This window comes from Elephantulus edwardii, unplaced genomic scaffold, assembly GCF_000299155.1.
Source record: "Elephantulus edwardii isolate Elephantulus edwardi_28Jun2011 unplaced genomic scaffold, EleEdw1.0 scaffold00024, whole genome shotgun sequence".
In the NCBI taxonomy this organism is placed as follows: domain Eukaryota; kingdom Metazoa; phylum Chordata; class Mammalia; order Macroscelidea; family Macroscelididae; genus Elephantulus; species Elephantulus edwardii.
In genome coordinates this window covers 1,557,138-1,584,706 of record NW_006399774.1, presented here as the reverse complement: position 1 = coordinate 1,584,706, position 27,569 = coordinate 1,557,138, and the positions used below count along the sequence as shown (strand labels likewise).

At 46.8% G+C, this 27,569-nt stretch overlaps 1 protein-coding gene across 1 annotated transcript in view; it reads right to left on the bottom strand.

The window, feature by feature from the left end:
• Positions 1 to 5,059: 5,059 nt before the first annotated feature.
• LOC102846330 (monofunctional C1-tetrahydrofolate synthase, mitochondrial-like) overlaps positions 5,060 to 27,569 on the bottom strand; it is a 247,301-nt gene continuing 224,791 nt past the window's right edge. Inside the window, exon 30 of the mRNA XM_006882798.1 lies at positions 5,060 to 5,149. Within this exon, the coding sequence (XP_006882860.1) occupies positions 5,060 to 5,149 (90 nt within the window). The remainder of the gene's footprint in view (positions 5,150 to 27,569) is intronic.

Below are 27,569 nucleotides of genomic sequence, written 5' to 3'. Positions count from 1 at the left end.
AGGAAACAGCAAAGAATGCTCGTAGGAACTTGATAGTGAGGAGTCACCGTGTGGGAATGTTCGCTTTGTGTGTGGCTTTATCTTCGGACATCCAATCTGTTTGCTTTTGTTCAAGCATGGGGGAATGGTGGACCATGAATCACTGCCCGCCAAGCCCGGGAGGGCATTTTACAGAGGCCTGGGACACAGGAGTGGGGAAAAAGCCATGCAATCAGAGTTATTATACTTTGCCTAAAAAGGATTCTGACAAAGTCATACAAACAAGTATCTTTGATTATTATGTGTGTGTGTGTGTACGTACGTACGTGTACACCGTCAAATTGGATCTGACTACTACAGGAGGAGATTGTCCCTCCTTTTTTTCCTCCTTCTCCTCCTCTCCCTCCCCCTCCTCCTTGTTGTTATTATTATTAAATCACTCTTCCAACCAGTGTGAACAAAGAGCATCTATCAGTTTTCAGAGTGGGTCAACGTGCATTTACCCCTGTGACTGATACTGGAAGGCATCTTTGGGCATAAAAGATGGGGTGGGGTGGAGATTTCTGCAGTCTACGCTGAACGCTGCTGGGTTTTTCACTTGTTAAGTACAGAGCTTGAGCAAGCCTGGCACCTCTCTGAGCCAGAAAGTTCGGTATTTATTTGATTTTATTTGAGTGAAAGTTTACAGACTGAATTGGATTCCCACTCAATCATTCATACATCTTGTTTTATGACGTGGACTAAAATATCCACATTGTAACGACATTCTTCCCTGTGATTCTCATGCCCATGAAATCTTTCTATTCTAGCTCCCTGCCTTCTGAGCTCTAGGCCTGGGCAAAGGCTGCCCTCTGATCTTCTAGAGTTGACTGTAAAGAGTTTATACTTCCCTGCTGTTACTGATCACCTTATGTTGTTGTTGTTGTGTGCTGGCGGGTTGAAACGGACTCATAGCTGACCCTCCAGTGGGTTGTCAAAACTTACACACTGCGTGGGAGGAGGCTGCCCATCTTTTTTCCTGCAGAGAAGCTGGTAGATTTGAACTGTGTTCCTTTGGGTTGGCAGTACAACTCTTTACCCACTAGGCCACCAGAGCTCCCTTTTTACAGAACTGTTTATCATTTGGCTGCAAGCTGGCTGAGTCATGAGGGTTAGCGCTTCTCCAGGCTGGAAAAGGGTGACTCAGGGCCTTAATCTTAGGGGTTTTACCGTCCGTGTTAGACCTGCAGAGTGTTTTTGTGTGTGTGGTGTCTAAGGTTTCAAAATGGCTTTTCTTTTTTTTTTAAAATTAATTTTAATGAAAGTTTACAGAGACTTAAGGTTTCCAGTCATTCATTGTTGCACTTTTCTCCCTGCCCACCCCCTTCCTCCCAAATCACTCTTCGCCTTGAAAAGTAAAAGAAAAACTCTTTCATTGTTAAGCAATCCCTCCCCAAGTTCACTCCACTGTACAGCCTTCAATCTGGACTCCTGTCATGACAATAATACCCAATCATATAGCCCTTTTAAATAGGATGTGTTATCCTATCCACAAGGGGACTGGCTAGTCTCACTATTAAACTGAGTGGACTCAATAGCAGAAAGTGAGAATCTCACTACCAGCCAAGAGGAAACAGAGAATGCAGTAAGTGCCCTTCGGAGCCAGAGATTCTTGCACTAGCCAGACCTACAGGAGAACAGCAGAGACCAGACAGGAGACAGAGCTGGCCTGGGATTGCTACCCTTTGGAACCAGAACTGGGGGGCTTCTGTCAGAGCTTGCTGGAGAACTTGGTGGGGAGATAATAGGCAAAACTAAGAGAGCTTTGTAACACTGGCCTAAAGCCAAGGACCTGTCAACACACTTTAGATGCTATCGTAACTGAGAAATTATATCTGGTTGTTGTTGTGCTGTTGATTGCCATCGAGTCGAGCACGACTCATAGTGACCCTATGAAATAAAAGGTCTGAAGCCCCACTGCAACTATTGACAATTATCCACGTTCATAGAGTTTCAAGAGGAATGTTGTTTAGGAAGTAGATGCCACTCCTGCTTCCAAATTAACTTCCCTAATAAACACTCTAGTTAGGAATGTGGGTCTATGTGGTCTGTGAGCTATTGCAATGGATTACAGACCCAGTGAAGCAGTAAGATCTGTGTTGGAATTAGGAGAAGTTAGAAGGCGTAGGAGTGTGGGAGACCGTGTCTAACCTTACAGGAATCAGTTTTGAACTGTGGATGTTATTTATGGGGACAGTTCCCCTTGGTGGATTTAGGAGAGATCAGAGCTAGCCAACCCCATGCTGTTCCTTTTACAATGTTTTTGATTCTGGTCCACATTCCCCCTACTCTGTTCAGCATCTTCTATGGTGATCCTTTTTAGAGGGGTCAGTGGGGGTAACTGTGCCCCACCTAGGTCACCTGGTCTGAGCCACAGTGTTCGCAGCTATAGAAGAAAATCAGGGCTCAGCAGTGAAGGGGCAGGTGCAAGAGAAACAAGGCAGCCCTCTTCAGCCACATATCACAGGGGATGAATCTTCTTTAAAAAATTCAATTTTTGTGGTTAAAAATATGTACAGCAAACAAATGCTGATGAGGTTGTGGAGAAACTGGAACCCTTAATCATTGTTGGTGGGAGTGTAAAATGGTGCAGCCACTATGGAAGGCTGTACAGTGCTTTCTCCAGAGGTTGTAAATAGAAATACCATTTGACCCAGCAATTCCACTACTGGGAATTTACCCTAAAGAAACCATAACTGCCACCCAAGCAGATATATACACACCCATGTTTATTGCGGTTTTGTTCACAATAGCTAAGAGCTGGAAACAACCCAAGTGCCCATCAACAAACGAATAGGTAGAGAAGCTCTGGTATATTCACACAATGGAATACTATGCAGCACTGAAAAATAAGGAACTCATGATATATTATGCAAAGTGGATGACCCTAGGGGGCTGTATGCTGAGTGAAATATCTCAGTCACAAAAAGACAAATATTGCATAGGGACACTACTGTAAAACAGGACTGACATTGTGGTTGAGGGAAGACAGAAAAGAAGGGGAAGAATGATGTATACTGCATTGAGACAGATGAGGGAGAGACTTGTTTAAAAGGGATATATGATTGGGCACTGTCATGACAGGAATCCTGAAAGAAGGCTGCATAGTTCAGTGCACTTGTGGGGAGGAACTGCATAACAATGAAAGAGTTTTTCTTTTATTCATCAAGGAGAAAAGTGAATTGGGGGGGAGGGGTTGGGCAGGGAGAAAACTGCAACAATGAATGACTGGAAACCCTAAGTCTCTGTAAACTTTCATTAAAACTAATTAAAAAAAAGTATGCACAGCAGAATATCTACAATTCAACAACTTCCTAGGACCTAACTTCTTACCATTCACATGGCCTTATGGGAAAACACTTGCCCCCAAGGATGGCCCACCACACAGGTGCTGAGCACAATACCTTGGTGCACAGGAGGTTCACAGCCCTGCCCACTTCCTGGCCCTCTGCTCACAGCTGTAACTAAAATCCGGAGGAATATTTTCAGTGCAAGGACATCTAGTAATACAGGATTCAAATGTATGCATTAGTGAAGGCAAGGGTGCATTGTTTGGCATTATCTGAGTCTTAACAGCAATACTAATGGTATAATTGGGTTTATATGAATGATGTGGTGCGGTAATAAAAATTGGCCAAAGGTCTGGAAAAATACTATTCAAGAGAGAGAAGAGAACTACAAAACCTGTTTTGGAGAAAACTGTCAAATGACACAAATGTTGTAAACTGGGTTTTGAACCCAGGAGGGAGAGCTGTTGGGGCCAGCTTTCTGTCCCGGAGGTCTGACTGCTGGTCTCCCGAGGCCTCATGGGGAGCCCAAGACATGTACACACACAAGCGACCAGGACAACAGTGTGATCAAAGCTCATGGGCTTTATCACGTGAAACTCCCTCACTTCATTCTCTAGTTTTCCATGTGAGAGACAAATAAGATGTGGTTGTGTGAAAATGTAACACTGCTCCCGCCTCTCAGTAAGCAGCACATACAAACCCCATCACCAACTTCCCTACCCAAAGCCAAGTGACCCATGTCTTGAATGAATGGAATTTCACACAAGTGGCTCCTTATCTCTCTCATCGGAAGCCGGCCACGTCCCTACCAACCAGCCAACCCCATCCCGCACTGACTGGTACGGAAACAGGTGAGGGGGTCTCCTGCATGCCTGGCTTGGCCCCACAGCTCAGGGGCAGTGGGGGTTCAGGAGCAGCTCTGAGAGTCACATGCTCAGATGGGCGTTCCGGGGTGGGGGGAGGGACGTGCTGGGAGGCTCACTTCCCTTCACAATGGGAAGTTAGTACAGGTCTGCAGTATCTGGGGGGAGGGCAGGTAAAGCCAATGGTCTTCACTGGGGCCCCTGAGGCCACTGCAGGCCAAGGCCGCCCTCAGGAACAGGGAGACCTTTGAGGCTCCCGGAGCCTCAATCTTCCCCTGGATCCCAGTCAGATGGCTGTTCCCCTCGCTGGGCCATGACCTGAGTGTGTAACACCTGTCTCCACAGTGACCATGGAAGTACGTACTCATCACCTGATTCTCACTGCACCAGGGGCCTCTAGGTCACAGCAAGTTGTGGTGGCGGTGGTGTACCATCGAGTCGGAACCGACCCACAGCTGACACTCCAGCAAGTTTTCAGAGGCAGTTAATCACATAGGAGGAGACTGCCCATCCTTCTTCCATGGAGCAACCTGTGGATTTGAACTATGTGCCTTTGGGTAGCAGAGCAGCTTCTTGTCACTAGGCCATCAGAGCTCCCAGAGGTCACAGCAGGAACAGGCTTTAATTCCATATAAAGAACCATGAGCTTACAAAGGACAGAATGGAGACTCAGGGACGACATAGTCCGACTTTCCCAGAGGCCACGCGGGGTCAGTACTGACCACCCATCCTGTGGCCACCCCCAAGAGCACGTCCAAGTCCTGGACTGCTCTGAGAAGAATCAGGTTACTTTTGTCACAAATGGAGGAAAACAGGATTTGAACTTAAGCAAGGAAAGGAAAACAGGAGAATGGCGCACCTGACCCAGGTCCTCTGGAGTGTGGTCACTCAGAACAGGCCCTGCACTTGCTCTGTCTCCGTGTCTAGGTCGATGTCGTAGAAGCAGGGCCGTGTGGGCAGTCCAGGCATGGTGCTCATCTGTGGGGAGAGAGGGAGAGATGAGTTGGTGCCGTCATGGAGCAGGCACGTCTGATGACAGAGAGACTGGGAAACTCAGTGCCACCACGGGGCGGGTACGTCTGATGACACAGAGACTGGGAAACTCGGTGCCACCATGGGGGGGGCACGTCTGATGACACAGAGACTGGGAAAGTCAGTGCCGCCATGGAGAGGGCACGGCTGATGACAGAGAGACGGGGAAACTCGGTGCCACCATGGAGAGGGCACGGCTGATGACACAGAGACTGGGAAACTCGGTGCCACCACGGGGCGGGTACGTCTGATGACACAGAGACTGGGAAACTCGGTGCCACCATGGGGCGGGCACGTCTGATGACACAGAGACTGGGAAAGTCAGTGCCACCATGGAGCGGGCATGTCTGATGACAGAGAGACTGGGAAACTCAGTGCCACCACGGGGCGGGCATGTCTGATGACAGAGAGACGGGGAAACTCGGTGCCACCATGGGGCGGGCACGTCTGATGACACAGAGACTGGGAAAGTCAGTGCCGCCATGGAGAGGGCACATCTGATGACACAGAGACTGGGAAACTCGGTGCCACCACGGGGCGGGCACGTCTGATGGATGACACAGAGACTGGGAAAGTCAGTGCCGCCATGGAGAGGGCACGTCTGATGACAGAGAGACAGGGAAACTCGGTGCCACCATAGAGCGGGCACGTCTGATGGATGACACATAGACTGGGAAAGTCAGTGCTGCCATGGAGAGGGCACGTCTGATGACAGAGAGACAGGGAAACTCGGAGCCACCACGGGGCAGGCACGTCTGACGACACAGAGACGGGGAAACTTTGTGGCCGCCTCACCTCACTGGAGGTGGCCTGCACATGCATCTCTTTAAATTTACCACCTGCTCTTTCAAGCTGCTTCAGGAAATGAAATAGAAAAGGCAAATGTAAACTTCCCGAAAATGGACACCGTTTTCCTCTCCTCATGGCCCCACGGCTCAACACAGACCACAAACTGACTTTCTAGATGATTTCTTTAAATCAAGCCTTCATACTGACCCCGACAAGGCTGAGCCCCTCTGGTGTGTGGGCAGAGGAATGGGGGCCTCTTTACTGCACATTACTGCCTCCAGGTGCATGCTTGTAAAACCCGCCACGACGATTAGGCATTATTTGAATGACAACAGTCCAGAATAAGAGATGTATACTAGGGGAGGGGTGAGGAGGGAAGAAATGATGCAACAATGAATGAACATATATTTTCTTTTAAATGAATGAATGAAAATCCAACTTTTCCATAAACTTTTGTTAAAAATCACAATTTTTTTTTAAATAAAGGAAGAAAGAACACAACAAAATAAAAGCTGCCACTCATGGAGCACGAATAGAACTGCTGGTTCCTCATGCGATAATTGACACGAGGAGCCTGGGTGGTGCAATGGTCCAATTCAGCCAGGAGCTTCAAGGCAGAAAAGCCTGGTGATCTGCTCTCATCCGGATTACAGCTAGGAAGCCCTAAAGGACAGTTCTTTCTCCACACAGGGTCACCAGGAGCTGGAGCTGCCTTGATGGCACCCAACAGCAATATCAGGGAGCTTTGGTGGCTCAGTGGTAAGGAATTGCTCTGCCAACCCAAAAGCATGCGGATGGAATTCACAACATGTGTGATTTACGGCCTCTGAAAACCCACTGGAGGGTCAGTTAGCTATGAGTCAGTTAGACTCAACTGTACTTAAAAAAACCCCCAACAACAAAAAAACCAAACCGGGGGGAGGGGTGGGCAGGGAGGAAAATGTGCAACAATGAATGAATGGAAATCCAAGTTCTCTATAAACTTTCAATAAAATCTCAATAAAAACCTCCCTATACAACCAAACCAACACCCCCACCCCCAATATAACCTTGGTATAACAATACTAACAAAGTTCAATGGAACACAGGCTGTGTGCATGACATTTTCTCCTTCCAACAACCCTATGATGTGGGGACATTTGATTGCTATTTCCACTTCATAAGTAAGGAACATGATGAAGTTGTTGTTACATGCGACTCATAGCGACCCTATGTACAACAGCCCTGAAGCCTGCCTGCACTGACCTGAGCCAGTCCCACTGATTCCAACACACCAACACCCCACTGCCCCTTTTCTGTATCAATCCATCTCCTCTGGGGTCTTTCTCTCCTGTGCTGTCCTCCATCCTTCTGAGCATGATGTCCTTCTCCAAGGACCGGTCTCTCCCGGCCACGTGCCCAAAGTAAGTGAGACAGAGCTTCAAAATCCTAGACTCCAAGGAGACTTGCTTTTACCTCCTCCAAGACAGAGTTGTTTTCTTGTAGGTCCACGGTATGTTCACTGCTCTTCTCCAGCACTACAATTCAAAGGCATCAATTATTCTGTCCTTCTTAGTCACTGTCCAGCTCTCTGATGCATAGAAAGTAACTGAGAAGACCATAGACTGGATCAGGCACACCTTAGTCTCTAGATCGATACTGTTGTTTCTCAGTGCTCTAGAGAGGTCCCTGACATCATTTATTCCCAATGAAGTTTGGAGAAGTGAATTAATTTGCATGAGTTGACTGGGTAAGCTGTGATAAGCCTGGACATCTATGCTTGTATCTTACACCCTCACTTAACCACACAACACCTCCTTTTGGGACTTGCTGGGCCCCAGAGCCTAAGTTCTGTTCAGCTTTGCTGCATGATGTCTAGATCTGTTTTCCAAAGTGTGGTCTGTGCCACTGGCCTCAGAAAGGTCTTGTGGCCATGAAAGTTGCTGGTTCCAGGCTGCAATCCTGGACCCATGGTGTGGTCCTCAGATTAGAACCTTCAGTGTGGGATCTGGAGGGGGAGATGCCAGGAGGACCACACCTTAGTCACCGGAGCATTTTCTGCTTTCATCCTGCACCACCCCGACAAATGATGTTCACAGTACACCACCACCTGGGGGGGGAAGGAACCCTGGTCAGCTGGGCTCCTCGAGGGTTACGTGTGCCGTCATGGCCACCCTGTGCCCTACACATTCATCTTCTCGATGTGATGAGGCTGGATACAACACGCACTCAGGTGTCATCCAGGGTTTTCTAGCAACATATATAAAGCCCAACTATAGGTTTTCATTCTCCTCGGACCCACAGCCAACCTCCACAGCAGTCAAGAAATCAAACAACACATCTGCTGCAAAGGACCTCTGTCACGTGTTGAAGAGCAAAGGTGTCACTTGGATGACTAAGGTGCACCTGGCCCAGGCCATGGTCCTTTTGTTGTTATTTTTGTAAAATATTTATTTGCATGACTAATAGAGCTATTATCACCTCCCCTCCTTGTTACCACTTTTTTTGGGGGGGTGGGGTGGGGGAATGAACATAAAAAAATTACATGTTTTATAAATCTTCATTCAAATTGAAAAGTAAACAAATGATACATGAAAATTGTGTAAGTTCTTTTAAAAGCAGAAAAGAAATAAAAGCCAAAATGATGGGAGAAGAGACTCTGAAACTTGTTCTCGAACACAGATTAGTTAAAACTGCTGTTTTTAAGTACCATCGACTCTGAACCGACCCACAGCTGACGGCTATGGTGTTTTTAATCACCTCATATGCACGCAAACGCTCAACAACGAATAATAAGACCACAGAAGAATCATATCTTTGGATTATGGTGTTAGCAAAGAATACTTAATAGACCATGGACTTCTAGAAGGACAAACACATCTATCTTGGAAGAAGTACCATTTGAAGGCTACTCAGAGGTGAGGATGGCAAGACTTCATCATCTCACGTTCCTGGGCCCCGTCACGAGGAGGGGCCGGCCAGTCCCTGGAAAGAGCACCAGCCTTGGTGAAGCAGAGAGGTCGGCAACGAGGAGGACCCTCAATACAGAGAAACTGCAAAGGGGGCTCCAATGCAGCAATGACTGTGAGAATGGAGCCGGACCGAGTTGTGTCTCACGTTACTGTACAAAGGCCACGAGGAGTAGGAACTGCCTTAGTCACAACTAACAACAGAAACAAGAACAGAGTTCCAATCTCCTCCCCTCCGTTTTCTTTCTCTCGCGACCTGGGTTTTCTTGTTACTCAATCCAGGGTCTGTGGACAAGTGGTCGCCACAGTGGATTCCTGAGATGGCCTGACAGATTCCGAGGCCACCACAGACCTGCAATCTTAGCAAACCCCCAGAGAGCTGAGAGAAGTCACAGTTCAGGCAGGCCACTGGAAGACCTCCTGTCTCCTCCCATCACTGAGACACCAGGGGACTCATTAACCCCATCCTCCCTGCACATAACCGGTCAGGAGCACAGGAGGTCAGGGGGCCGTACTCTCTATGTGGCCCAATGCACAAACCACTGTGCTAGATGGTGATCAGCTCCTGTTCCATGAATTGTCCCAGGTGCTTGTGTCTGCTGCGAACTGAAAGGATGAGCCCAACCAGAGGTGCCCAGGAAGACAAAACTCCACCCAGCCTTTCAGGACAAGAATTCAACTCCCCAGGGGAACTGACCTCTGGGGTGTGATGATCGATGTGGGCTTGGCCAGCCACTCCCCCAGGGGGCTTCCTTAGTGAAAGAATGAAACCAAAGAATCTACAACTGTTTCCCAGGCTGCAAACCTTTACGGAAGCACATGCTGAGGGGCGGCTGGAACTTTAACCACTGGGCAATTGAGTTCAAGGCAGCTCAACGTACTTGATTCAATGGCACTTAACAACAACAACAAGCCATCAGAGGTCCCCAAAGGTTAGTAGCTGGGAAATATGGCCTTGGTGATAGAAAGAATACTGGAGATTAAGATAATTTTACAAGATCAAAGATCTATCAACTGCAATTTTTTTAAAATCAACATAGATGATAATTGGACAACATGAACCCAAATCTTTTACATCGGTGAAAAGAACCAGTGGAGAAGCTCACTTCAATAGCGAGCAGACTCATTTGCAAGTTCACGTTGAAGTTCAACAAATTGAAAACAAGTTCACAAGCTCCAAAGCATGATCATACCCCATCTGAATTTAGAGAAAATCCTCTAAAGAAAAGATGTGATGTACTGAACACTGAAGACCAGGAAAGTTAAGAAATTATATCAAGAATATTATACAGGCAGGAAGCAAAAGGTCACTGAAAAGAAAGAAAAGGTCAAAATAGTTGTCAGCAGACTCTGAAACTTGCATTTGAATGTACAGTCAATTACGACTCATAGCAATCCCATAAACCACAGAGCTGAACCTTGTCTGACCCTTTGCCAATGTCAGGGTACCTGTCACGCTCAAGTCCATTGTCAATCCATCTTGTTGAGGGTCTTCTCTATCTCACTGACCTTCTCTTCTCTCCCGTGCTTTCCCGAGCATGGTTAACTCTCTCCAATAACTGGCCCCTCCTGGAGCATGCCCGAGGTGAGTGAGATGGTTTCACCATCCGTGCCTCGAAGGAGCACTCTGGTCCCACTTCATACGATACAGACTCGCTTCTCCTTTCGGCAGGCCGTGGGACAGTCAGTACTTATCTACAGCACAAGTCAAAGGCAATGGCTCTTCTGTCAGTCCTATTCACTGTTCAGCTTTCAGATGCACCAGAACAGAAGAGCCCATCCGATCTGAAGGGTTGAACTACTGGAATTATAGCCAACACTGTTCTTCCATCGTCCACAGAGACTTTGAAGCCTGCGATTTCAGAAATGCATGCTTGGTCCTGCCTCTTAGTCTAGATGCCCTGCTGACGCTGGTCCACCATGGGTGACCCTGCCGGTATCTGAAAACACCAGTGGTGTAGCTCCCAGCGTCACAGCACACAGGCCACCACAGTGTGACAAATCGACCCCGGGTGGTAGTGAGCGACACTATGGTTCCCATCGTCCCCATTTTGCAAGATTAAGAAAATGAGACGCGGAAGAGAGGTCATTCATTTGCCCAAGATCACATGACAGCTCCTAATGGAGTAAGAATTCAAGAACAGAGAATGTGTCTCCAGAGTCCAGATCTCTGAGCAGGAGCTGACCTGCGGCCCTGCACTGTGGCACAGAATGTCACTGTCACTCGGGGACAGTGTGGCCCTGACACAGCAGAGAAGGAGGATGCACTCACAAAGCTCTGCTATGACTGATCTACCTCTGTCATGGGAGCCACAGCTCCTAGCAAATGAATGATGTTTTAGGTGGAACACCATGTGAACACATCTTTACTTTACAATTTTAGTCTTGATTCTTTTCATATTTATTTAAGAATATGTTATATAGCTTATAGATTAGATAGTGTCATTTTAAATTATTATTTTTTTCAAATTTAATTTTGTTAACTAAGAATAGCATTTAGCAAAACATACATAATATCTTGTATGTGTTGTTGTGGATAAGACTACATGAACTGAGTTCGTTGTGTTACTGATGAAAAGCTGAAAATGGGAAATAAAGGGCCATTAGGTTTGTTAGGTTGTTTCTTAATTTCCTAGTTCTAATAATACTTTTAAAGCCAGATTCTGTGTAGTTCCTACTCTGGTAATCAAACCTGAAGCCAGACCCAAGAGCCAAGCCAAAGCCATGGTCATGGGTCAAGGTCAGTATCACTGAAGACAGACACCTTCAGGAGAGCGAGTATCAACCAGAAACAGATGCACCTCTAAACAGAGCCTCAGTGGTTTAGAGACGTGAAGGCGAGACTCGATCAGTAGACGGAGGGGCTGCTGCAGAGCGGGTGCACTGGGGCTCCCTCACTCCAGGAGCCCTGGAGCACCGGCCAGTCATCTCTCAGCCTCCTGGTGTGCTGTGAGCCTCTCCACTCGATTGGACAAAACAAACCAATGTAATGACATGTTTCGTTGTCTGGAAACTCGGTAATAGCTCATTCAACTCTGGCTTCTGGGACGCTAAGTCATCTCTAAATTAGCTGTGATGATTCTGTTCCACATCCCTATGGGTCATGGGCCCGTTATTCGGAAACCTGTTCAAGCAGAGACCCAAGGAAGGAAGGTAAAGAAAGGAAGAAGGAGGAGAATGCCTCAAACGACAGCCCCCGAGGATCTGGACTTTCTCTTCAAGGAGCCTCTTATCAGAGCCAGAGCTGCCCAGACCTCCTGGGCCCTGCAATTTCGCATTTCCCTTTTGTTCTCAGAGCTCCTCTGCACAGATAATAAGCTACTGCAGGAGGAAAGCAAAACAAAAGAAGGAAATTATATCCATGTACTTCCCCTTCACGCTTCTCTCAGGATAGTGGCAAGGACGGGTCTGGGGGATCCTGGTGGGGGAAAATGGGAGAAACGGTGGGAAGTGCCTTTTCTAATGCTCACCAACACCTTTAAGGAGACCTGGTGGTGTGTGAGGCTGCACACCAAAACGTTGTGAGTTTGAATCTTCCGGCCAGACTTTGAGAGAAAGACGAGGCAGGCTTCCCCTCAGAGTCACAGCCTGAAGAAACAAGACAGAGGGATGCAGTCGGGACTGACTGTAGGGCTTAGGTTCAGTTCAGCTTAGAACTCAATGCTTTTCTGGCCAAGACTTGATGAGAAAACGTGAATCAGAAATGAATTCATGGTTACCTGTGACTTGTTTGATATACTAGAGTGTCTCTGGGCAGTACAAATGATTAAGACACTTCTCTGATTACTGAAAAGTCTTGAGGTTCAAGTCTTCCCATGGACACCTAAGAAGAAAGGTCTGGCAATCTACTAAAAACAACACAACACTATGGAATCTTCCACTGAAAGTCCCAGAGTCCAGCTCTGCTGTCACGGGAGGCTCCACAGGTTTGGGTCGACTGAATGGCAGCTGGCTGTAAATGGGGGGAGACGGAGCTGGGTCCCACCCACAGGGACCTTGTAAACAACAGATAATACACTACCCACTGCCCTGTACCCACTACCCCTGCTGTGACCACTGCGTCAAGCTCTCTCACGGAGGGTTTGCCTCGTCTTCTCTGCTCTCGGCCTTACCAAGAACGTCATCGTTCTCAAGGGGCCGGCCCCTCCCAATGACACGAAGCCTCATCACCATCCTCCTTCTACGAAGCTTTATGACTGTTCTTCCAACATAAGGTGGCCCGTTCTTTCGGCAATCCACTGTGTAATCCACATACTTCACCAACACCACAACGCAAAGGCATCGATTCTTCCTCATTCGCTCTTATCCAATGTCCAACTTACACACATATGTTGTTGTTAATGCCGTCTGTGACCAGTCTCTGGTTAACAGAATGCGGCGGTCACTTCTGTGCATAGGTTACGCTAGGAAAGACGGTTTGGCAGTCATGAGAGGTTTTCTCTCCTGTGGACTTGGAAGAATTAAACAGCTTTGCTATGGGAAGTCCGAAGACGGCTGCATGGCAAAAAAACCCCTGCAAATCGCTTCTAGAATCCCTGTGCAGCCCCTCACTGACAGCTAGCAAAATGCTGAACCTAAGTTCTCCAAACACAGGGGATGGAACGCTGGCCTCAACCAAGTGGCCATGGGAAGAAGGTCGAGCCTCAGATAAGAACACAGCCCAACTGACACCATCACAGGAGCCCACAGCACAGACAATGGGCCAGAGGCTATATTCCTCAAGTCTGGTGGTACCAGAAGGCAGGAAATCAAAGACAGGCGGCAGTGTTCATTTCACCAATATCCTTCCAGTGTCCTATCCTTCCAATACACTGAAATTGGAAAGATACTGAGAAGATTAGCATCACCCTTGTGTAAGGATGACATGCAAATTCATGAAATGTTGTATATTTTTAAAGCCTTCTACCTTCCTTAAAAAAAAACAAAAAAAAACCCTCAAAAAACAAAAAAAAACCCAAAAAACAAAACAAAACAAAAAAACAACAGCCACGTAAAAGTATGTTACACTGGGCAAGTCTGCAGTTAGGGCCTTCTCCAAAGAGCTAAAGAGCAAGGATATCAGTTTAAAGACTAAGGTGCATCTGATCCACATCATAGTCTTTCTAATTATTTGCTGTGTATCTGAGAGTTGGATAAGGAGTGAATAAGGATGAAAGAAGAAGGGGTGAGGCCTTTGAGTTATCATGGTGGAGAAGATCACAGAATATCTAAGAGATGCCTAAGATATGTCCTAGAGAGAGTGCAGCCAGGATGCTCCTGACAGGGAAGGCTGAGGAAACATCGTCTCACATAGTTCAGGCATGTTGTAAGGAGAGGCTGGTCCTTGAAGAAGAACACCAAGCTCAGAAAAGTAGAGGGTCTGTGAAGGACGGGAAAACCCTCACCGAGATGGGTTGACACAGTGACTGTTAACAATGGGCTCTACTAAGAAGAGATGATGACGGCGGCACTGGAGAGGGCAGGTTTCAGATCTAATGTTCACAGGGTCGCTGTGAACTGAACTTGACTCTCGACAACAACAGTAACAACATGCAGGGAGCTCTGGCGGTGTAGCACCACGGGGTTGCGCTGCTATCCCAAAGGCGTCACTCTGGAGGTTTGAACCCACCCGCTGCTCTGCGGGACAAAGACAGGTGCCCCCACCACCCCCCACCCGTGCAATTTACAGCCTTGGAAACCCATTGGAGTGTCAGCTACGAGTAGGTCCTGACGTGACAGCAACGAAAGAGATTAACATGTAAAATAAATCATTTGTGTGTAAAATTTTTAGAATCTGTCCAAAAGACAGATCTATAAGGCAAAAATGGACACAAGAAGGGATTCAGAACAACCAACCAGACAAGGTACAAGGTGGCATTTGCCCAGGGATAAAGAAAAAGTTTTTAATTATTAAAGAAGGTCTGGCCCATGCACAAATGAAGAGACTGAAAAATTGGGGTACATCTGCACAATGGAATACTATGCAGCACTAAGGTACAATGATTTAATAAAATACTATATAACATGGGAGAGTCTAGAGAGCATTATGCTGAATGAACTAACTCAGTCTCATAATAATCAATACTGCATAAGACCATAATTGTAAAACAGAAGGATAACTAGTAAGATGTGTATAAATGTCCAAAGGGGAGGGAGAAGAAGAAGAACACAGGGGGAGAAAAGGGGGAAGGTTGAAATTACTAGGATAAAAGAGATAACAGACTGGGAGGAATGGGAAAGATTCAATGGGGAATTGAAAAGCCAGTATAATAACAGACACAGATCAATGGTAATTATATGGGATACAGTGTATATGAATGATTGTATGAAACAATGTAGATGAGAGATTATATAGAGCACAATGTGTATCAATGAAACATAATGTAAAAGCATTGTATGAATATCAATTAAAAAAACAAGAGTAACGGCGGCATGACAAATTCTCTACTTATTAGTGTAGCTTGGTATCATTGCTAGAACTGGGGAGCTTGCTTGTGGAAATAAATAGGAATAAGGCATATTTTCCATTCTGTTTTATAAATGGAACAACAGAAATATTAACAATAAGAAGAGTCTTTCGTTATTGCCCATATATCTGCTTTCTTTCATCAAAACAAGCCAGTTTCCTTGGAACTTTGTTTTTTTGGCAAGTCTGCTCCGTGCTTGGTTTCTCTGCTACTGACACAGGCAGCAAGAAGCATCTGAAGCTTGATGGCCCTCCCTCCAATGCACTCTGGGCGACCCCGCGGAACCAGAGCTTCCCACGATGGCACATTCTCGAAGGAACATGTGGTGCCGGCATCTGACGAGCATCTGAGCAGTTCCCCAGTGATAGCATCAGCCCGCCAGCTATGTTCCCACAGAAGTCAAGCCAATGCCGCCTGGCATCTCTTATCTATAACATATATAAATATATATATACACCTATGATGGATTGAATTATGTCTTCCTTAAACACGGGTCAACTTGTTTAGACCATGATCCTTCTCAATAGGTAATTACTTTACAGTTTGCGACCTGATGCAAATATGCTATATGTAGTCATTCCTGACCTTTAGGATGTTAATGGTCTTTCCACACACTTGCTATGATGTTCACAGCTGGACAATGAATAAGGATGACAGAAGAACTGATGCCTTTGAGCTGTGGTGTGAAGAGTACGGATGATTCTGTGGACTGCCAAAAGAACAAACAGATAACGTCTTGGAGAAGGTACAGCCAGAGTGCTCCTTGGAGACAAAGGTGATTAAAACATCATCTCACATACTCTGGGCCTGTTGCTAGGAGAGGCTCAGAGGCTCTTCCTTGGATAGGGACATCATGCTTGGAAAGGTGGAGGGGTGGTGAAAGAGAAGACTCTTAATGAGAGAAACTGAAAGAGAGATTGCAGCAAACAGCTCAAGTGTGTAGAGACTGTCCCCACCAGAGGATGGCCAGGCCAGGCCAGGGCTCAGCTCCATTGTTCATTGAGTTGCTAGAGTCATAACTGTACAGATGGCACAGGATGGTAATGAAGGAGCCCTAGTGGCACAGTGGTTAAGCACTTGGATTCTATGTGGAAGGTCTGAAGTTTGATCACAACAGTCAGTCTGTGGGAGAAAGCACAGTAGCCTTTTTCCCCCCTATAGATTATATTGTTATGTTCTGTCGTGTCACCTGCAACTCAGTGACCCCATAGCCTTGGAAACACTACGGAGCTGCTTTACTCTGTCTAGAGAGGATGTGAGTTAGAATGGAGTCTACACGACAGTTCTGGGTTATTTTGATGAGGCAGGGTTATACGTAGTTATGTAACTGAGGCAGGACTGGATGATCTACAGGATAAGGTTGTATTTTGAGCTGATTTTGAGATAGAAAAGAGGTAAATCAAGTGAGCAGAGGTCAAAGGACCCGACTACAACCAAGAAAGAAGAGGCAGGAGCAGAGCACACATTTTGAATGGGGGGGGGGTGTCACTGAGGGGAGAATCACCTATACCCATAAGACTGACACCCAGACATGCAGACTCTCTGAGTTCACAGAGGATGCAAGGATATAGGGGCCTTCTCCTAGTGCTGACAGACTCTCAAATTAGACTTACAGCCTCCTAAACAGTAGGAAAATAAATTTCTGTTTGTCAAAACCACCCCCCTGTGGTATTTCTGTTACAGCAGTACTAGATACCTTTGTTCTCCTAGCTCTACTGTGGTTGTTAGGTGCCATCGAGTTGAGAACAACTCATAGCGATCCAATGAGCAAAAAATCTGAACGTGGTCCTGTTCTGCGCCATCCTCACACTTCCTGATACACAAGAGCCCATAGCAGCAGTCACCTTGTCAATCCACCTGGTTGAGGGTCTTCCTCTCCTTCACCAACCGTCCACCCTTCCCAGCATCATGTCCTTCTCCAAGGAACAGCCCCTCCTAGCAACAGGCCCAAAGAATATGAGGCAAAGCCTCATTACTCTTGCTTCCAAAGAGCATTCCAGCTGCAGCCTCTCCAAGACATATCTATTCATTCTCTTGGCTGTCCATGGGATATTCAGTGCTCTTCTCCAATACTATAGCTCAAAGACATAAATTCTTTTTCTGTCATCCTTATTCATTGGTCAGGTCTCGGATGCATAGCTAACTAGCTATGTACCCAGCTTCATTGTTGTTAAGTGCTGTCGAGTCATAGACAACTCATAGCGACCCTATGAATGAAAGATCTGAACAGTTGTGTAACTTTCATCCTCTCTCCAGGTTCATAGGGTTTCCGGAGGCAAGCTATTTCGGAAGTGGATGCCACTCCTGCTTCCAAGCTTGTTGAACTAGCTTCAATAGTTGTCCTATTTTGCCCAAATTCCAGTTTTACTTTCTCCTTCTCTTTCTCCCCCTCCTAACCATTCTACCTACTACAAGCTGGTTCTCTTTTCACCCAAGTCAACCTTGTGCCTACATGAAAATCAAATTAGACATAACAAGTCTACAACCAAAATTTACTTCAAATGCTGTTGCTGCATTTTATTTCTGGCAAAAGCAACCTGGAGCAGGGTTTGTTGTTAGGTGCCAGTGAGTTGGAACTGACTCATAGCTGACCCTCCAGTGGGTTTTAGAGGCTGTAAATCAGACAGAAAGAGATTGACCATCTTTTTCCTGCTGAGCAGCAAGTGGATTCGAACTGTGTGCCTTTGGGTTTGTAGCACAATTCCTTACCACTAAGGCACCCGCAGAGCTTCCTGGAGTAGAGTTTAGCTTTCCACAAATACAAGAGTTCTCTGCACATTCCATTACAATACTTTGCTTTGCCCTCCTGAGCTGCCCTTTGAAATCTTCTGTTTAGCAGATTTTGAGAGTCTCTTCTGCCATCCATTTTGACTTTTTCTTTCCCTTCTGCTTTTGTAATGATCTTTTTACTCTTTTCATGGATGATATCCTTTATATCATTCTACAACTCATCTGGCCTTCAATGATGAGTGTTCAATGCCTTAAACCTATTCCTAAGATGGTCTTGAAATTCAGAAGGAATTGATTCAAGACCATATATTGGTTTCTGAGGATTTATTTTTATTTTCTTTGGCCGCAACTTGAACTTGCATCTGAGTAATGGATGGGCTGACCCTGGCCCAGTTTTGACTGCCAATATGGAGCTTCTCCAATGATTTCTTCCACAGATGTAGTCAGTCTGATGCGTATGCGGCCCATCCGGTGAGATCCAAGTGTAACGTCATCTCTTGTGTCTTTTAAAAATGGTATTTGCAATGAATAAATAATTGTCCATACAAAATTCAATCATTCTATTTCCAGCCTCATTTCTATCACCAAGCCCAAATTTTCCAAGCACTATAAGCTTCGTCTGACATACTTTGGACATGCTGCAAGGAGGGGGACTGGTCCTTGGAGAAGGACATTATATGTAGGAGGGTGGAGGGACAGCGCAGGAGAGGAAGACCCTCGATGAGATGGATGTATTCTGTGACTGGGGTGGTGGGAGTGTGCCGGAGACGGTGAGGCTGGCACAGGACAGAGCAGCGTTTAGGGTTCTTGCACATAGGGCTGCTGTGAGTTACAAGCAACTCGACGGCACACAACAACAACAATATTCTGTCTTCACTGTTTTCCACTTCTGCATTCCAGTCACCAATTATCATTAATGCACTGAATATCCCCTGGCTGGTCAAAGAGTAAGACAGATATGTCTTAGAGAGGGTGCAGCCAGACTGCTCTTTGGAGGCAAGAATGAAAAGGCTTTGCCTTACAAACTTTGGGCATGTTGGTAAGAGGAACTATTCCTTGGAGACGGCCATGATACTGGGAAGGTGGAGGGTCAACGAAGGAGGGACAGGCCCTTAGCCAGGTGGATTGATAGCAGTGACTGCCGCAATAGGCTTCTGTGTGTCAGGAAGTGTGAGGATGGTGCAGGACAGAATAGGGTTCAGATCTTTTGTTCAGAGGGTCAGTATGAGTCGTGCTTGATTCGATGGCACACAACAACAACAACACGAGGACTAACTGCAGACTCGCTGCTTCCTCTCCTGCAGTCAACAGTGATTTCCACTGGGACAGGACTAAGACTGGAGTATTTGTCTTAGAGAAGGAAATGTTGGTTTAACCTCACTGTCATTAGTGCTGGAGACCCTGGGAAAGTAAATGCGATCCCTAATGAAGACCTAGGTGGCACCATTGTTACACACGCGGCTACTAACTGAGTGGTCAGTGGTTTGCGCTCAACGAGCGGTTCCACAGCAGAAACGATGTGATCTGATTCTGTAAAGACTTTGGTCTGGGAAACCCTGTGGGGACATTCTACCGTGTCCAACAGGGTCACTGGAGCCAGCACTGCATTGACGGCGCAGTTACACAAAGGAGGAAGCATTTAAGGACTCTTTAGCTCATTTTCCATCTTTACTACTGAAACACAAAACGACATGACCTTCCCCCTCCTTCTAAATCAGGGCTGGGCACTGGGGCTCACCGGCCAAGTCTCGCCTGCTGCCAATTTCTCTAAGTAACATTTTATTGGAATCTAGCAGTGCCCATTTGTTCGTGCTGTGTCTATGGCTGCCCATGTGCTCCAGAGGAGAGTTGAGAAGTGAAGACTCACTGGCTCACAGAGCTGAAAATACTGCCAAGTGACCCACAAAAGAAAAGGTCCATTAAGAAAGAAAGACAGGGAAGGAGGGAGGGGAAGAGAAGAGAAGAGAAGAGAAGAGAAGAGAAGAGAAGAGAAGAAAAAAAAGAAAAAAGAAAAGGTTCATTGACTAGAGAATCCAGGGGTGCTCGAGGTGTCTTAGAAAAGGCCTGTGTTTCTCTAGATCTGGCCCTTCTGTCATCTGGGTCGGCCTGGCCATTGGTCCCAAAGGCCCTGGCTGGCTCAGGGACATGAAGGCCACCAGAGAGACCCTAATGGATGCAGTGAAGTAGAGGACATACAATGCTGACGAAAAACATGCTGAGGTCTGCGTGAAGGAGGAGAATGCTTTCCAGAAATGAACGCGTACAGATCCAGGGGAGAGGAAGGCATGGGGAACATGCTGTCACAGGGGATTAAGGGACAGGGTCTCATTTAAAGGTCACTGCAGTGAGTAGGAAGGTGCACTGCTGACCCTGCAGAAGGTCTCTGAGGCTGTAAACCTACGGGAGGAGACTGTCCATCATTCTCCTGTGGAGCCACTGGCGGGTTCATACCCTCAGAGAGTAGTGACCTTTCTGCTGGCCTCACATCTCTCTGTGCACCAGGCCACCAGAGCCCCCTTGGCGTGGAGCAGTGTGGGGAAAGCGTGCAACAAGTGACAATCTGTCATACGGATCCACATCCAGCTTTTGCAATGAAGACCTTCATCCAAAGACCTACATCTGGTCGACTAAACCATTAAAGAAGTTAACTGCTTGCCTTGGCCTATATCTTATCCCTTCTGTCCTGTATAATCTGGGAGTCAGCGGGCCCCCAACAGAAAGAGAGAAAAGAAAGATGAGGAGAAAAGATAAGGACGTAGTTAAAATCCGGGCTCTAGGACCGAGGCCCGGCTGGAACGAAGCCACATCTGAGAAGGCTGAACTTATCACACTGGCTCTATCCCAGCCCCCAGGCCTCTCACTGGCCTTCCCCAGTCTCCCAGTCTGAATTCCTCATATTTCACCAAGACTGCCCCAAATTATGATTGATGCAAGGATTGCAATAAAGTGATACCATAGATTTCACTCCTTTCCAAAAATTTAATGAAATCAGGCCAACTGGCACAAAGCCACGGAAAAGGAATCAAAGCCGGATACCCTGATCAATCCTTCAAAGAAGGCACACCGAGTTCAAAAGAAATAAGGCCACGCACAGTTACTGATGTTATCCTTAAGGATATTGACAGCCACTCCGACGCGTGTCACTGCTGACAGGGTGAAGTGTGAAGACAATGGCGAAGTTCTGCTTAACAGAGTCCTTGAACTCACGAGCTTCTCTGTATCGTAGCTGTCTTGGGTTATAATCAAATGAATTTTCAATTAAGGAAAAAAGTATGCAAGTCAGGGCGAGCTCAACAAACTTTTACTTAGTTAACTTTTGAAAAATCACTGGGCTCTATGCTCAGAATATTTCTCGATATGGCTGCTTGGAGCCTCCTGGGATTGTGGGGTGGAAACACAAAAGCTGGAAGGAGGATAGAAAAAGAGCGGAGGTCAGAGTGGAAGCCAGGAAGCATATGGATGTTGTAACTGAACCCACAGTTCAAGAAGAACCCGGCCCCTGGTGGCCACTCAGAGCCTTGGAGAAACGCCTTGAGATTTTCAAGATCTAGTAGCACTTTTAATCATGCCCATGCCTGGATTTTCAAGATCTAGTGGCATTTTTGACCATGCTCACTAATGAGAAGTGAAAAACAGTACTGGAAAATCCTGACGTGTCTCCATCCCCATCACTGATAAGATCCAGGCTCAGGTCAATCCTCATGGGCTGCCAGGTGGAGGTGTCCGCGCCCCCTCCAAGTCCCATCACGGCTTTTCCACCTGGTGTGTGGTCAGCGGGTGGGCCTGTGCTGCTACAGAGGAGCACTCACAGAAACTCCTGGTCATCTTCAGGTTTAATCCAAACCCAGAGCTCTTATCAGATCTGCATTTCCACTGGTAGTTTGGTTTGCTTACCCAGAACTCTCCTCTTGCTAACAGACAGTCAGAACTGTCCTATCTGTTTAGTCAGCACTGTCTTATCTGTTTAGCATTCCTCCCTCTCTCACGGAGCTATGCCTGAGGATAAACATGCGATGCAAATGCTGTTTTCCAGTCCTTCTGATGTTCCCTTAGAGCCTCACTGGAAATTACAAACGTGTAGTCAAGACTAACTGTGCCCTGCTGTTCATATGCCCCGGAGGGCAGCGGACATGCCATGCACGGGGCACATTCCTCTAGCTGCTGTCACACATCAGTGGGGAGGGGAGGGAGTTAATGGTGATGCCAACCTGTAAGGCTGCCATCATGCTCCAAGTCCTGGAGAAGCATCAAGCACATGGCACGCCCCAGTGGCTGGCTGAGAGATTGTACTCTGAGCACAAGGGGTTATGGGTGAGATGGATCGATTCTGTGATTGGGGTGGTGTGAATAAGTGCCAGAGACAGCGAGGTTGGCACAGGATAGAGCAGCATTTAGGGCTCTTGTATATAGGGTCGCTATGAGTTGCAAGTGACTCACAGCACGTAACAACAACATCCTATCTGGAGTCCCTGGGTCAATGATCACCTTTCCTGGGGGGAAGGTGTAATGATCTATGTCATAAAAACCAGCCAAATCTTGGGGAGTTCTGGTGGCCCAGTGGCAAGAAGCTGTACTGCAATCCCAGAGGTACACGGTTCAAATCCACCAAATGCTCTGCCGGAGAAGGAGGGAAAATTTCCCTCCTGTACCAGTCAGATCTGATTTGACGGTACACGCACAATAAAAAAAAAAAAAAAAAAAACACACCAAAAAAACAAAAACCTCACACACCAAAACAAAACAAAACAAAACAAAACACCACCAACCAACCAGACAAATCTTACAGAGCAAAGATCTCTTCTGATACATATGGAGTTGTTCTGAGCAGGAATCACCTGGAGGAAGAGCCTCCGTGAGATGGACTGACAGCGGGATTCTTACCACAATGGGCTTGCGCATGACCGAGGTGGTGAGGATGGCACAGGGCAGGCCAAGGTTCACAGAGTTGTCATGAGCCACAGTCAACGTGACAGCTAATACCAACAATATTACTGTTGTTGTGGACCGTGGAGTCGGAACCGACCCACAGCTGATCCTCCGGCAGGTTTTCAGAGGCAGTTAATCACACGGGAGGAGACTACCCATCCTTCTCCTGCAGAGGAGCTGGTGGATTCGAACCACATGCCTTCGGGGTTGCAGCGCAGCTTCTTGCCACTAGACCACCAGTGCTCAACAACAATTACTTCTACTATTACTAGTTAGTAAGCCATTTTCCATATAAAGATGGCCAAAAAAATGGGATTTTTTTAAAAAACAAATAATGTGTGACATTTACAACAGTGTGTGGTCGAATGAGTAAAATCTGGTTCTATAAATGAGTGAAATGCTGGATTTTTAACGTTTACAAACAGGGACCGCAAAGACCTCCCCCCCCCCCCATGCACGGCTGTAATGTGCTGACGATGAGAAGACGACGACGGGTAACAGCAGGCGTGCTGTGGAAATGAGATGAGACGAGCCCACGTTTAAGAGGGAGCAGGTTGGGGGGCTCCGCTTCGATGGGAGGAGGCACTCCAGCCCCCGACTGCTTCAAAGACCCAGCAAGAGACTGGGGAACGGCCCGCTTTTCCTCGGGTTCTTTCAAAGCCAAAATATTATTCAAAAAAGCCCCCAATGTTTTTTAATCTTTGCACAGAGTCCTCCTTTTGAAGTAGAAAAACTCTTCAAGTCCCACTGGGCAGAATCTATTCATCATAAAAATGCATATGAAAACAAAGAGAGTAACCATGCATCCCACTGTTGTTGTTGTATTGTATGGTGTTGAGTTGTAACTGACTCATAGCTGACCCTCCAGAGGGCTTTCTGAGACAGTAACTCACAGAGGAGGAGATGGCTCACGCTTCTTCTGTGGAGCAGATGGTGGATTTGAACCGTGTACCTTTGAGATTGTAGCGCAGCTATTTACCACGAGGCCACCGGAGCTCCTGTGTGCTTGTAAGTGACTTTGTACTATGTAGACCCCGACACCATCTAGATGGAATTCAGTAGTCAAATCTGAGTGGAGACATTGGCTTTATTCACGCTGCAGAGCAGGCTTGGTCTGGGCAGTGGCCATCTGGCTCGGAGACAAGAGAAGCATCAGAGAAGCCCTAAGGGAGAGTGACCCCCGGGTGGGCAGTGAACTAGCAGAGTGGCCATCTGGGGTTGGTCCTGACCCACACTGATGTCCTCATCTTGTACCTACAGAGGCTCAAGCGGCGCTTGTGTGCACCTCCCGTGGGTTCGCTGGTGACAGTCCCCACTGGCTGGAAGAGGGATTGACCAGGATGGAACATCTGACACAAATAAGCTCGCGTGAAGACTTCTGACATGATACACAGAGAGACGGGAAGGGGCTGTTTCCCTGGACAGCGAGGCTGAAGGACCTCTGGTGGCACAGCCCACAGGGAGCTGCATGGCTAATCTGAAAGTCGTACCCTCTGCTGGTTCAAATCCACCAGTGGCTCCATGGAGAAAAATGGGATGTCTCTTCCCATGAAACCCACAGCCTCAAAAATCCAAGTGAGGGTGAGCTATCAATTGATGACAACGAGTTAGTGCCCGATGCGGCACCATTCACGCAAACAAATAGTAAAAACAGCTCAAACGTTCATCAAAAGATGAACAGATCCACAAAACATGGTCCATGAAATGACTCTTCAGCCTGAAAGAGAAGTGGAGTCCTGGTACCCGCTGCCACATGGATGAACACTGAAAATACCAGGCTGAGTGAAGCTAGTCAGCCATGGAGGGCGATGTACAGTCACACCTCAAAGTATCCAGGCTAGGAGAGCGCACAGCGACCAGCATTGATGAGGGGTGACCGGGAGGGGTAGGGAGGGAGGAGGAGGAGAGGACTGTGTGCTTAGAGGACACGAGCTTTTGATAAAACTGATGACAGTGGAACAAATAAAGGTTTGAGTAACACAATGCACATCGTATCACCGAACTGCATCTGTGAAGTTTTGCTACATTATCTACTTAACGGCATAAAAGAATGGTTTTCAAATTTGAACTCAACAAATTGCTGTACAGTCGGTACAGACTTATAGCTGGTCCCTGAGTGGGTTTTCAGAGGTTGTAAATTGCATAGGAAGAGACTGCCAACGTTTAATACCTGGAAAAGCCATAAGCTCTGATCTGGTTTAATATTTTAAATAAGGTGTTTTTTGTTTGTTTGTTTTTATAGGGGAAACAATGGAAAATGTTCACACAATCTTCAATTAAATAATTAAAACAAAACAAAAACATCCAAACAGCAACCCCCCCCCTAACTATTTCCAACCAGTTAAAACAAATTTAGCACTTCAAGAGAATCTGTCAGAAATTTAAGAAATGCATATTAAGAAAACAATTTTTAGACTTCTGACAATGTGCATTTCTGTGGAAAAAGGCTCTAGAAGTAAAATGAATTTTCACTCCTCAAATGGATTATTTTTCCCCCTTCCAATTCTTATTTTTATTCTCTGCTCCCACCGGACTTTAAAATAGCATGCACTTAGGCAAGCAGTTTGCTTTGGTACTACTCTAAGAAGCAATCAATCTGTGAGTTCATCCAGGGGTGGCCGGGTCCCAGCACAAAGATCCACAACAAAGACACACCCCCAATCTTTCAACATTCTGTTACTGCTACATGCTCTGAGTCAACTACAACTCGCAGTGACTCTCTGACCAACAGCTCTGAACCCTGCCCTGTCCAGTGGCAGCCTCACAATCTTCCATGTGCTCGGATATATTGTTATAGTCACAGTGTCCATTTATCTCACTGACATCCTAACTGGTGTGTGCTGAAAAGGAATGCCCTAGAAATCTTCCAATCCCCTAAAGCGTCTCGAACATCACACCGACTGCCTGAAAAGAGCCAAAGCAAAAAACTCCTACAATCCAGATCTTTTGTGTTTCAAGGGGTATATTCTCCATTACTTCATTAACTTTCAATTTGAGGCAGGTAATATAGCAGTGGTGCTCAGGCCGTTCGTTCATAGGGTCGCTATGAGTCGTCTACGACTCGACGGCATCAAACAACAACAACAACAACAATATAGCAGGGCAGTGTGCGGTACCATCCCTCCACCCAGTCTTAACATGTGAGTGGTTAATCATTCCGTTTGCTTAACTGTCTAAATATCTTTGCATATGTTTACGGCAGTATCAGATGGAAGGCTTCACGGATTTGTCAATATTATTTTTGGCCCGCCTCGTGGAAGGGAAAGCATGCTGTGTTGTGAGGACCAAATTGTGAACAGAGAAACGAGTAAACTGCCCTTCCATCTGCATAAGACATGTTTGCGAGAGAGCAGAAGAGAACGGTGGGCTTTTACCCAGATTACTCATCTTAGAAAATATTCAGGTTTTTCTTCCCCTCTGCTCCACTGAGCACCACCAATTAATCATGTTTGAAAGCTGGGAGAACAAAGACGGAAAGAAGACAGATGAGCCAGTACATGAAGCCGAGACAGGGACGGGGTTTCAAATGAGAAGCATTTTGGTCTTTGTTTTTTAAGTGAATATTCTGACCTGCAACTTGTGTTAAGATTTACGTTCTCCCATTAAGCTTGACTTTGCACATATTTCATGGCATACCCCGAGTCAACTCGGAATAATGCACAATCTCCTGCTCTTATGGTGGGTGGGATAGAAAAGCATCTCACAAAAGCAGGAGTGTGCAAACCCAAACACTCGCCCCTGGAAAAGGCCAGCAGGACACTTCTGAGGCACAAACGTTAATTCCTGGGACAAAGTGACAGAGAATGGAACAGAGAGTCTACAGAACAAGTCAAACAGCTTCCTTGCATTGTATCCCCATGTAGGATGGGGAAACTACATTAAAAAAATTCTGGTAACATGTGATCTGGTGGAATGTTCAGAATGGAATTTCAGCCGTATTCACTTTCATTCAAGCCTCTGGAAATGGTCCTTTCGATCGTATTCATATAATAACCATATCAGTCATGGTCGAGATGTCAGGGGTTCAATTTGCTAACAAGTGAAAATAAACAATTGTCACAGTGCATTTGCTCCGTCAGGCCACAATGGGCCCGAGAGCAATGTCGCGCTGGGGCCCAGGTGTGCTGTGCCAGATGCAGGTGGTCTCAGGGTGCGTAGGACGTTGTCCGTGAGCACCCACGCCTCCGGATGTGGTCACATGAAGTTGGGTGGCAGGAGAGTATGGGTACACATACGTGTTGTCCTAGTCCTGCGGGGCCCCTGGTGGCCAATGGGGCCATTCGTGTCTCAGAGCTGTGTCTGTGGCTCTCACTTGCCCCTACCCTATGTGTCTCTGTGTTGCAAGGGACGCAAATGGCCTGGGGCAGCAGCCTTTTAACCACAAGGGGCTGGGATGGGCAGGAGCGTGGCTGCTGCACGCACCTTTGCCTCTCTGGCCCAGGTACATGTTGTTGTTGTTATGTGCCATCGAGTCGTTTGCGACTCATAGCGACCCTATGGACAACAGACCTAAACCCTGCTCTATCC